The sequence below is a fragment of the Centruroides vittatus genome, unplaced genomic scaffold, assembly GCF_030686945.1.
Source record: "Centruroides vittatus isolate TY-2023 unplaced genomic scaffold, ASM3068694v2 contig_943, whole genome shotgun sequence".
Taxonomy (NCBI): domain Eukaryota; kingdom Metazoa; phylum Arthropoda; class Arachnida; order Scorpiones; family Buthidae; genus Centruroides; species Centruroides vittatus.
The window spans coordinates 1905473-1918608 of NW_027122626.1; the positions used below are offsets into that span (position 1 = coordinate 1905473).

Below are 13136 nucleotides of genomic sequence, written 5' to 3' on the forward strand. Positions count from 1 at the left end.
ACAGAAAAACACATAATTTTATTTTAAATATATCGTTTAAAATGTAATAAAAAGTCAAATTCTTAAACTCCGGTCTTTATTAATCACCACACGAAATTTACTAAATAAAGTAGAAACATTTTTCGAGTAGAACGAGCGTGAAAGTAGGTTTTATTATCTTCCATCTTCCGATCGAAATTTACTTTAACGTTAAAAAGCGTTCGGCATTTCGCTGATAACTTTTCAAACATTATTTAATAAAGACGAAGGAGAAAAAAAGGAAAGTATTTTTTCGTTTGAGACGAACATTTTTTTTATTTACTTTTTATCTCTAACCTTAAATGTATTAATACGTTTTTTATTTAAGTTTTAATCGAATACAAAGAGTAAACAGAGAAGGACAATAGGAGGCAGAGGCGATACATTTCTCTTGGCAAACTCAATTTCCAATCTTGACGATTTTATGAGATGACATTGGAAATTAATGGCTTCTCTCCCAACCCGGGTTACCGGCCTCGGGCCAAGACAAACGTTTAGTATAATCCCGACGACATTTCTTCTTTTTCTTTTTAGATTTATAGAATAGACTCTAATAAACCGTAATTATTAATTTGCTGTTATTTAATATACACTTTTGTATGTCAAAAAATTAAAAGCGACTCTAATCGTCTCGTAAAATTTTTACGGGAAAATTAGAATTAAAAAGTGTTTTTTAGGATTTAAATTATTTTATTTGTAAAAAAGCTGGTTAAATATACATAACGGGTTTTCTTTGTTAGTAATGTATATACTGAAAGTACGCGCGCCATCTATTAACCAACTGTTGTCTTCATCTGTTACTCGTCGCCATCTTGCCATCCGACGCAAATCGCTTCGGCGTATGGAAAACTGTTGCGTATTAGATAACAGTTTCTCAACAAGCGAACTATTAAATGAAGGCAAAAACTTTGACACGAAAGAAATAAATATTCACATCCGGATCGTGAATTGTAAATTATTTTATTTATTAAGGGAAATAATTTAACATAACAAGCTATCGACGGGATCTCCGGATCGACATCCTCCGATAAATCCTCGACGCTTCGGAATTTTAGGAAACGCGCGACGATGCTTTCATAATAAAACAAATAACGCTTTATATAAAATTCTATAATTCTGTATCCGGTCTTCTTAAACCGGAAAACTGATTAAATATAGGCGTCATTCATTCCTTTTATATTCTGGAATTTATTTAACCATAAATCTCGTGAAAGTTAGAATACGAGAAAATATTACAAAATCTGTTTCGTAAGCGAAATGTTATAGTTAAAATTCTGAATGTCCTTCATGCAAATTGAGGTATTTCGTAGTAATGTCGAGTAGTGCCACGCGAATGAATGTTTTCACTTGCACCTTGACGAGTTGCTTCCGGTCGACTTAGTCACTGCACTCGTTTATTTCTAATCTTTCGTAGAAATGCGTGAAGATCTATCCAAATTTCTTCTCTCATATCTCTTCTCTCTTTTTTCTTCCTTATCTCTATGGTATTTTGAATTATTATAAAAACTGTTTCAGTTAAATCATATATAGGCCTATATACTTAAATTTGCAAAAACAACAAAAATAGCGTTGTTAATTTTATAAAATGAATGAAGATTTAAATAGTTTAATGTATTTAACATTTTTGAAAAATCTCAATTTTTTCCTGTAGATTTGAGATACTTCGAAAAATAACATTTAATATAATGTATTTTCTATTGGAAGAATGTTTAATCGATTAAACAGTTGTTTATTTAGATTTTATTTCGCAATAATTTTCTACATGTAATTGGAACCTTCAATAACGGCCACTTCTAAACAACGGCGACCATTTTTTCAGGACTATTTTTTAAACAAAACTGAACTCAAAATAACCTTCAAACAACGATCATGTTCCCGTCAGTGACCGTTGTTCAGAGGTTTGACTGTACATAAATTTTACATTGTCCGTGATATGGCTGCATTCAAGCTTTAATCATTTATAAAAGTATCCTAAACGGCTATTTTTGAGAGGGTATTAGCAAAAAAAAAATTACTTTATCATGTAATCTGTAAGTAAACTCAAATTCTGTTAATCTGAATTTCGAAGTAACTCATTCAACAGATAATAATGTGTTGTAACTAAATTTACTCGAGTGAATATTTGTTTAATTATCGAATATAAACAAATTTCTTTCTATAACAATTATTAACAATAAAACTTCAAACTTAATATCAGACTTAGAGATACACTGATGGATGATATTGACTCTTTTATAATTTGAAGTAGTTTATTTATTTTCTTGATGTTTTTTGTGAACTTTATTCTTCAATGCCAATTCGAATCACTCTTGTATTATTCTTCTTTTGTGCTGAATTTGGCTTTGATCGAGTTTCTTTATTACTTTTACTCTTCGGAAAAAGTCATTTTATTTTTATTCGAAGTTCGATATAGACAGAAAGAAATATGTTGACAATATAAATCAAAAAGATATTTAACCATAATAAACCATCCTTTCTGTTTCACATAAAGGACGGATAGAAAATATGTAATTATGGTACAGTACATTCTAAATGTAAACTTATTTGGTATTATGGAATACTTTTATGTGGACACGTTACTGCAACCTTTATAAATCTTAACTGCTTCAAAATCAATTTCTTATCTTAATAGAATTATTGCCGAGCAATTTATTGTGCGGCTGTTATTTCAGAAAGAGTTTAACAGGAAAGACAGGTGATTAATGCAAATTTTTATGAATCTATCAAGGTAGATTCTTTTAATATAAAACTAATATAAATAGATAGGTAATAGCAGAACTCGGATTTGATTTCTTTCAAATTACATCTAGTTCTGAAGTAAAATTGGAGATTATGCTATGAACCGTTCTAGTGTTCCAAACTCCCTCCTCGCCCGTTCTAGCACTTCCTTGTGGAGCGAGTGAGGCCCAGCATTATCAACAGGTGGTGTTTGTGCCATCGCTCAAAGTCATCATTACATTTTTAAAAAAATCAACTTTGTGCATCTGCTCATAAGCAGTTGAATCAAAGTCTTGATAATTTTAAGCCTGTTTCCACACATATATTTATCTTTTCAACGAATGAAGTGTTTATTTAAATTAAAACATATATATGAAAATTGTTTATATTTTCATATACAATTGATCCATTAAAATATTTGTAAATTATAGTAACGTTATTTCGAAAAAGTTTCAATCGTCGATATAAAGACCCATATAACAGAATGCAATTATCTCGAGAATTACTGTCTGTTCTAATGGAACTAATTAACGAAACAGTTCATTATTCATTTTTAAATTAATGCATTTATTATAAATACAAAAATACCAAACCCGCATCGAGTTATAAGAACTTCTTGCTGACTTGCAAATCTGTTTCATTAACGAAATAATAATATCACGTCTTATATTCTACAATAAAATAAATAAAGTATAACTAGAGTATATTCATTAACATGTATTCATGAATATATTTTAATACACTTAAATTGTCCGCTTTACGTATATCGCATGCTAATCTATATAAAGTACTGTATTTAAAATTAGAAAACTTTTATGCACTGGATAATTTTATTATTTGGGAAAGCACAAAGCATGAAATGGTGACAATTGAATTATTACGAACTAGAAAATGATTATCGAAATGATTTAGAACTGAAAATATATTAACAGAACAAAAAATGAAGAATTAAGGTAGAAGGATCAACGAGATTCACATGTATCCTGAGAGTATTTACAAAATTTATGCACATGAAGAGACGACGGGGGAATCTGACGCCTATAAACAGAGGAAACTTCGAATCTCTCTTCCGTCACGCAATACACTAACTTTCGGAAGCGGAAGTTGTTTTAAATTAGAAACATTAACGCAGTATAGTCTCACTCTTAAAATTTAAGGAAATATGATTGGAGTTAAGTATTTAATTTCACTTCCGATAGTCGGGTTTCCTTTTCTAATATCATTTCAGGTGACATTTTATGGTGTCAATTCGAATATTACGAGTGATATTTAGGGGCATGACACATGCTACGAGAAACGATACATCTTCCGAAATGAAAAAAATGATATCTTAAGTTATATTTTCAATTTACTGAAATTAGAAACTCTCCGGAAAAAAAACAAGAAAAAATAATTTCTCTTTTGATTTCCACTGAAAAAATTTCTTAACTTTTTACTTTACAGTAAAAGGTTCAATTGTGCTTTTATAAAATCTTTTATAAAATCTTTTATAAACATATAAATTAAACGAGTATATTAAAATATTTTACATTTTCTATTATTAAGTTATATAAATAAATAAATTACTACTTTAAATCAATCATTATTAACGGTTCTCAAATATATAACATCACACTCGAATTCTATTCACAAAAGGAAAAGAGCAACGTAAGCACTAGAACCAAATGAATTACTGTAGTGTGGAGAAACGATCCTCCCCATGCATCGAACTACATCCGATGATTTCCTCACAAGGCCTCACGTGGCAGATGAAGTAAAAATAGCGCTTCTTCACTCGTTTAACCAGAAAATTCCCTCACGCGACGGTCAAGGGATTCAATAAAACATTAAAAATAGAATGAGTTTTTTCGCGTCGTTACTGACTTATGACAATGGAATAAATTAATAAAACTTCGACAAATAAACTGTTGTTACTTATTCGATTTCCAAATTTAACAAGATTATGATATTAGTAAGCAACCTTCTTGTCTAATCCACTAAATTTAATTTTCTGTCGTTAAGATTTTTTGAGGTTGTCTATTATCTATCATAATAAACTGTAATTTGAATTCAAAGTTAATTAGTTAGGTTGTGTGGTTAATTTTATAAAACACTATAGGCTATTTACTCAAATTTATTTTCGAATTAATAAAAGAAAATTTCATATAAATATAATGCATTATTAGTAGAATCGATTCGAGTCTCGTAAGTAAAAAAAATCGTTAAATCGAAAATACACATCAGTCTTTGCCTCCAGCAAATTTCGAAGAAAAGAAAATTTGGCACGAATTCGAAAATCGAGAGGCGATACGCTATATTGTAGTGCACGACTTTAACTAGAAGCTTGTTGTAAATGAGCCAAGTTTATTACGTAAACGATCACTACCCCGTTTTGTGTGGAAAATTACCCTAATTAATTTTCTACCATTATCAAAGATGTATTACGGCCCGCTCATCGACAAACGTGTCTAGTCCTCAGGCCCGATGACGCCTTCTCTGGTCGCTGACGTCATGCAATAGGGAGGAAGAACCCGCGAGTCTATTGTCTGCTTTCTGTTTGGTCGACGACAAAGGCTGCTTCGCCTCTGCCAGCCTTCCCATTTCTCGGGTGGAGGAAGAACCCCCGCGGAAGCTGAGGACCGAAATTCCGCGCCTGGCCACAATGGTGGCTCGTTAGGCGTGACAAATTCCGAGGCGAGAAGAGAGACGCACTGTTATACAGGAGGTCGACCGAAATGACCGCGGGGAGTCGCTTCTATATGAAGGAAACTTCAGAAACCGGGGATAGGATATAATAGCCAACCATCCACATACCTAATTAAGTTTTTTCTCTTCAGTAATTATGATTCCCCGAGCGTATGATCCATCATTACTATTATTGTTCTTCATTTCTCTTCCTCTTCTTAAATATTCGTTTTTTTATCTTCACTGCGAAATATGGTTTTCGAAATTCAAAAATGAGACAGTATTCCCCTCCATTTTTACATCATAAACGAAATTCTGTTGTTGAAATCAGTCGTTTACATTAACGATCATGCCAAAATATATAAATGATCTATATTAAGTAACCAAATATTTTCAGTTAATATAGACTTTTTTTTTTACAGTAGTAGTTTTATTTTCATATTTATTTCTAAAGAAATCCGAGATGTTATAAAAGCAAACATATAGTTATAATATAGGCCTAATTTGCTTTTCTAAACTTTATAAGTGGCATCTTATGAGAATAAACCATGGATTAATGTAGCAATAGGCCCGCTCTTTTAAGTTTTTTTTAAAAATGAATTAAAACGTAACAAAAGTTTTCTTTTCTTTGAAGTTTTACTTTAAAAATTCCTTTACAGTAAGAGAAAAAGGAAAGTATTTGGAAGATATATTTTCTGTCCTCTCAGTGACTGCAGCTATCTCTTAGGGCATCTATTCGGGGTCCTACTCTCGCATCGGGAGTTTCCGTCTCCATAATCTAGAGGAAATGTGCCAAATCTTTCGACTTGTCGCAATGTTATCGACCATTTTTGAACCTAATGATAACAGCATTGAAAACAGTCGCTCTTTCTAGTAAATGATTACGTTTCTCCAATAAATACAGGTTTTCAGCTACACGTTAATTAAAGGACCGACCCTTTCGAACTTAAATATTTTGCACAGGTAATTTCTTGATTTTAAATAACTAGTAATAAAAAGCTTACATGTATAGATAGATGGGCGTAGTTACTATTACTCCTCTATATTTAGTTACATATTAGTTTCAAAATGAAAATTTGCTTTATGAACTGCCATTTTAAATGCCGAGGTTTTTCTAATGTAACGATAGGAAAGGAAAGACGAAAATAGTAACGGAATGGACAGGAGGAAACGAACTACAAGCAGGAAATCGCCACACTTACCGCCAGCAGGTGGCGCTGAAGTTACATCTGTGCCCGGAAAAATCCATCAGACAAACAAAGATGGCGGCCACGTAATCACGTGGCTAGTGGCATTTCCTTCTCGACCCCATCAGTGACACCTGCGAATTTTGATACGGTGCAGGATGAACGTAAAAAGATGCTGAACAAATTCTTTTTGATTTAATAAATAATATCGACGAAACATCATAAGTTAGAAATTATAAATTTTTTTTATTTTCAAAATTTAATAATGTTATAAAATATTACGTCCGAAATATAAACGTTATTTTATAATCATAATTTCCTTAATTATACATTTCTTTAATATTCATATCGATATTTCGAAATTTAGCCTCAATAAATTTATAAATATTGAATCAAAAATTATAATTTTTATACTTTATTAATTATAAAAGTGAAATTAATAAATAACAGAATTTAATACAGATAATTTACACTTTAAAGTGTCGTATTTTAAATAATAATTAAAGATAACTCCGAAGATTTTTTTACGACATTCATAAATCTGTAATTAAGATCGAAGAAATAGGAAGTGTAACACGTTCGATAATATGCAGCAAGCTTAATAATAATAATTAAAATCAAATAAACTAGTCGGAGATAATAAAGAGAGGTAAATATCATTTCATTGGCCGTATCGAGAGAACTCTTGTTCAAAGTAAATCATTAGTATTAAAATTTCAATTTCCACGAATAACTCGAAGCGTAATTATAGAAATGGATGGTCCAGACCCCAACTTTCACTTTAAATTAAGTCAATATCGCTTTAGGAAATTAAAACCGGTGACGTCAGTTTTCGACCTCTATGGAATTTATGAATAAAAATCATTAAAGGAAACGAGACATAAAATATGTATATCGGATGTTGTTGGCGAAATTGCATACATTTATCAGGATGCCACAGAGGCGTTTTGTGGTCCATTCAGGTCGTTTCCGGTCTACGGCATCATTCTTTCATTATTATCGCCTTTTAATTATGACGCCAACGAAATAACAATGCCGAACTTAAAATACCGAACGAAGATTCGATTGGGCAGACAATTCTCTACAGAAGAACTTTCGAGAGAAAGTGTTTAACCGCTGAAGTTTTAAAAAATTCGTGCTTTGACCCTTAACACGGGAGGGCGCTATTTACCAGTCTCTGTGATAAACACGTGACACGCATCTGGATAGTCACCTTGGCTGTATTTTTTATGGAGTAAAAGAAGTATATATTCTAAATAAAAAAAAAAATGGTATTTTGTAAACGGGACTATTATCGCCAAATTAACTCATATACGTTTTAATTACAGCGATAAGATTTCGGAAGGAACCGGGATTTATCGTTTAGTTCGATATTTTTCCAACAGAGGGATCTGTATGCTCGTCGAGCGGCAGGAAGCTCGGGCAGCTGAACCGGCGCCTTACCCAGCCCAGATCTGAGTGTCGGTTTGCTGGGACCGGCTACAGTGCAGTCGGCGCGGTGACAACGGAGGTACCATCGACTCTAGTTACATAACTGGACCCGGAAACGAGAAAAACTACCCGAGCGGTGGACACGAGGGACTTTAACGTGTTATATATCTTCTAAAGCGCCCATGTTCCCTAATGACCATGTTGTGCCTGGAAAGAGTAAGGATCACGCTCATTCTGGCATCCGCAACGGTCTGCTTTAAATCAGGTAAGAGCATCCCGCATTCTCTTCCCGTCTTCCAGTTTCCCGGGAAAAATTTCTAAAAGATAAGAACTGATTGAAAAAGTTATTGAGAGTTAAACGATCGGAAAAAGACGTAAACGGTTTGTTCTTGGTGAATCAGTTTTTCTTTCTTTGTTTTTTTTTTTTTTTGTTTGTTTCTAACAGTTCAAATCGCGCTCCAATCTATGACGTCTTCCGTACCTTATTCCGTTCTCGCTACCAGGAGGGTGGTCCGAGTTTGTTTATCTTTACGGTTATTTTAGATATGTTAAAAGAGAATTTAAGAAAAAGAGAAAAAGGCGAACTTCCGCCGACACCTCTTCTCTAAAGTCACTTTGTCGAGTTCTTTCTTCATCGAAAATCGAAGTTTGAATCGATCTCGAGTATTTGTCGCGGTGTCCGACTTCAGTTTTATACTTCTATTATCGTCGAATTTAAAAAAAGAACGAAATATCTTTTTCCTAAATAATAAAAATTGAAGCGAAACTCGAAACTATCGCTCGTTGGAATTTTTATTCAAACGGAGTGATAATTTGATTATTGGTCGAATTTATGTGGCTAAGAAAATCGTTTTAAAGTTTATCGTGTTTTTTTACAATAAATATCGTAATCTGAACGAGAGATTTGGTTAATTTCCGATCGATACGAAGTTTGTTTATGAGTTTTGCGCGCCGCTAGAAGTTGCGGAGTTATTCCTGTCCCGTTTTGTTTTTCGTAAAGAAAACAAAAGCCTCATTTAAAAATATCGTCGATCTTGGTTACACCTGCGCAGTTCCACCTTTCTGGCCAGCAAACACGTGCATCGAGTATCAAATAACAGCTGGAGATGACGTCATCGAGAGATATGATTTTGATTGGTTCATTTATCAAGTTTTTAAGCAATATTCCAAGTCAGGTATCGCCTGAATGACCTCTGAAAATCACGCACAGTTTCATCTCCTAACGAACATCTACAGACGAAATTTTACATAAATGTTTGAAGAACAAGCTTTCTTTTGATTCAATTTTGAAACTTGGAATTTGTTAACTTTTTATCGCTCACTTAAACTGCACTTTATCTTACACAAAAGGTCATAAAATGCACTTTTAAACTAATTATTCCTTCATCTATTTACGTTTTTTCTTCACGTTGATAACTTTAAAAAGTGTCTCTCTCTCTCTTTTTTTTAAAAAAAAATAATCTTTCCAGAAATAAATGAAATGGAAGATTCATTTCTGTAAGTGTCGAAAAGTGTTACCGAGCTTTTCCTTTTTCAATTCACTGCTCATTCATTCGAACAATGGATTAAAAAAAGAGCATTTTGTTCTAGTTTTGTTCTTTACTGATATAGTCTTCGCACGTCAGTGACCGATTTTTGACTCGGTTCGCATCTTTCTTTTGTTAGCTACGAAACAACCGATAAAATTTCGTGTTTGACATCCACAGAACAACAAACAGACAAGCGTTCTTCTCGGATGGGTTGTTGGCAGAAACGACAATTATCTGAGTAGAAATAGTTCAAAAAGATCGCAACTCGAGTATCATCTTTAATTGGTTTAATATTTCCGGAACCTCTTATTATCGCTATTATATCCTATTATAACATAATTTCCCAGAGGATGGTTCGGATAATGCTAGAGCATTCGTGAATGCTTATAGAATTGATAGGTCAGTTATCGGAATTCGGTTAATTAATTCGATAAACATACGAGAATCTGATAAGGCGAGTAATTCTAAAAGATAGCCTACTGGTAAAAATTTATGAGATAAATAGAGTTTGTAAGTAAATGTGATGAACGTAAATTAAACAGATATCACTTTTGTAATTAAGTTTAATTGGCAAATAGGTTATAACAAAGTGATGAAAGATTATTTGTATTCGTGGCACACCCTTTATAAAGGATTTGGATTGAATTTTGCACTCAATAGTACACGATACCGTGTAATTTAAATTTATTTTATTTCGTAGAAAGTGATATTTTTTACACGTATTAATGGTTTAATCAGAACGGAAATGTCAGTAGAGCATTTTCATCCTCGACCTCATTCGCTTTCTCAGCGGTTTTGATCGGGTCATCTGTGCCACCTGAACCTTGACATTACGTCTCGTAGCATCTATTGGTCGATAGCGATTTCTAATTTAAAAGAAACTTATAATTACATAAGAAAAGCGAGACGAATGAGAACAATTGTATAAAGAAAACAAAGTGTGCTGGTTATGGGTAGATATTCTCTACAGACTCTACTCGCTTGCTTCTTATAAAGAATTGAGGTTCGTGTTTCGTTGCTTGGCACTGCCAGGCGCATTAATGCCGGATGTGGATAGGCGGTAACGCTAATACTAGGCTAGCTATCCATCCCAATTTATTAAATATCGAAATGGGGCGAGGATACGGCAGATGGTCGGCTAGTTGGCTAAGTGGTGATATCCTATTGCGCTGTGTATATGCATTTGACACGAAACGTCAATAGCAATACGTGATGCGATGCTTTAATCTTTACCTAGCAACATAATCCGATGCCTTACTCTTCTCTTCCATTATATTATTAATGGCTACCGAAAGAAGTCTTTCCTATCAAATGTTGCCGATTTACAGATTAAATATTGTAGTTAATCTGAATAAAAACGTGCGCTTAAGCGTGTTTAATATCAAAACTTCTGAGAAATTCGGATTTTATTTCTTCGTGCAATAAATAATTCTATAATAGGCTTTATATTTTCGAAGTTCTACTGTAGGCAACTTTGGGGGGTCGTTGGTAGATAAACAAAGAACCAAATCGGAGCTGACCGTATATAAAGCCCGACCCACGCAGACATCCCCTACAAGGAAGACTGGCCATTTGATACCCTGCAGAGGACGAGAAAGGAGAGGCGATGGGCCCGTGCTGTCGTCTTGGTCGCGAGGGGGTGGGCGTTATTCGCCATATGGGATACATCTGTGTCTAAAAAGGAAAATGCCGTCTTTCCCTTATTTTTCTAGCTTTACTCTTCTGACTATCCCAAGAAATGCAGTCTATTTCTTAAGCTCGTTCGTCTTTTTCGCTTGGGGAAATCGCTTCGTTTCCTTGATATTCCAAAGTGGAGGAGATTTTTGTCATTCTCTTTTTCATATAACATTACCGAAGTAAAAGACTAAAACGATGATTGTCTTATTTCGACTTTGGTTCGATTCACACCCCCTCTTCATTGTAAATGCATGAAGCCGGAAAAAGATACGGGTGAGCACCCTTAAAACATTTCCATTTGCCACCCAAATCTGACATATTTATATTTTCCGTCTTTTTTCCTTTCTGGAATTCGTCTTTCGTTTAGCAGATAATCCTCTATTTGTTTGGATTTTGTGGTCTTTCTTTTTCGATCTTGTTATATAGCCTTATCTATTCTCAGTTATTTAGATATATAATTTACAAAATTAAAAGTAAAGACAAGACTCTTTTCAATTTAATAAATATATATCGTAAAATTACATATAAATAAATGAGATAATAATTTAAATTATTTTCTAATGTTGCTCAACCAGTCTGGGTGTTATCAATTTATATCGAACGTAACTTACGTAACTTAGAAGTTATAATGAAAATCGAATATCGATCAATAGATGATTGGTTAAATGAGGTAACACAAAGATCTATATATTTTTTTTTTACATAATTTTCTACTATAAATAAATATTTATACAGTATTTTAAATTAAACCTGTTAAATGGAGGTTGATAAAATTACAAGATAGTTATTATAATATTTTTGTTTTTCGTTTTAGAAAAGTTTACGATTAAGTACTACGCGTAACACTAATCACTTTTTATTACCCCAACACCAGTTTTGATAGCAATTTACTACGGTGTCGTTGGACCCAGAGTTTTCTTTATCCATATGTAGGCCTAGAACTCGCACTCGAGCGCGTAACATTGACCTTAGAACCTGTTTGAACAACTTGGAGTAATATCAAGTTTTTTTGACCTTCTAGACTTCTTTATTAGTCCGCATGTATTCTAGTTGCCAACTTATTTCCTGCTTAGCCCGAGAGGTCGAGTTTTGACAAAAATCTAAAATATTATTTTTAGAAGTAGTAAAAATTTCTTATGCTTCGTAGTAAACTACGATTATCTCTTTTTGTGATTTAAGTATGTTCATTCGCTAAATTTAATAAAGTCTTAATGAAATAACCTCTCGAGTGTAATCTGCTTTGTTAATTTTTAAGTAATCAAAAAATATTCTAAATAAAATTTCTGAAAGCGAATTGCTAATGTAATAATGTTTTTACGTAACTTGTAGATTATGTCCTTTGTTTCCTTTTGTTTCTTTTAAGGATTATATTCCTCTCTATTCTAGAATTCGATTCGCATCTTTCGAACTTTCCAAATTACATTAATGACTTCAAATTGCTGCCACAAATTAGCATTCTATAAAAGTAATTATGTTAATTACAGTGGAAAGAAATTAGCAACGGTATCAGTCGATAGTGAAATATTTTGGCCATTTATCAAACTCCCCAACGACCGGACCATTTGTCAAAACGTGTAATTGGTAAATGAACATCGACAAACGGAGAATAAATCGAAGAGTAAGTATATAAAAATAAATCGTACGCCACAGTGATTATCAAAAGTGTACAGATTTCTCTTTCCAATTAAAAAAAAATAATAATAAAAAAAGAAACTTCTCGAGCGGTAACTTCAAAAATAAAATTTTCAGTCGCGACATTAAGAAGCCAGTGACTTAACGAGGAGTAAAGGACCACCGCTTTCGTCTGGTTCGACTAGAAGCCGTACGTGGATTGTAAAGACTCACAAAAAAAAGAGGGAAATTCCCCTCTCAGTAGACGTTTGTGGTCGAGAGAAACCTTAATTAAGCATTG

At 33.1% G+C, this 13136-nt stretch overlaps 1 protein-coding gene across 4 annotated transcripts in view; it reads left to right on the plus strand.

The window, feature by feature from the left end:
• Positions 1–7937: 7937 nt before the first annotated feature.
• Positions 7938–13136, plus strand: part of LOC136985031 (nephrin-like) — an 86862-nt gene continuing 81663 nt past the window's right edge. For 2 of the 4 annotated variants that reach the window (XM_067282222.1, XM_067282223.1), the window contains exon 1: positions 7942–8283. In XM_067282222.1, coding sequence (XP_067138323.1) covers positions 8211–8283 — 73 coding nt within the window. In that variant the 5' untranslated portion in view covers positions 7942–8210. Of the gene's footprint in view, positions 8284–13136 lie in introns of all 4 variants that reach the window. The other 2 variants (XM_067282221.1, XM_067282224.1) reach the window with 2 other exon arrangements.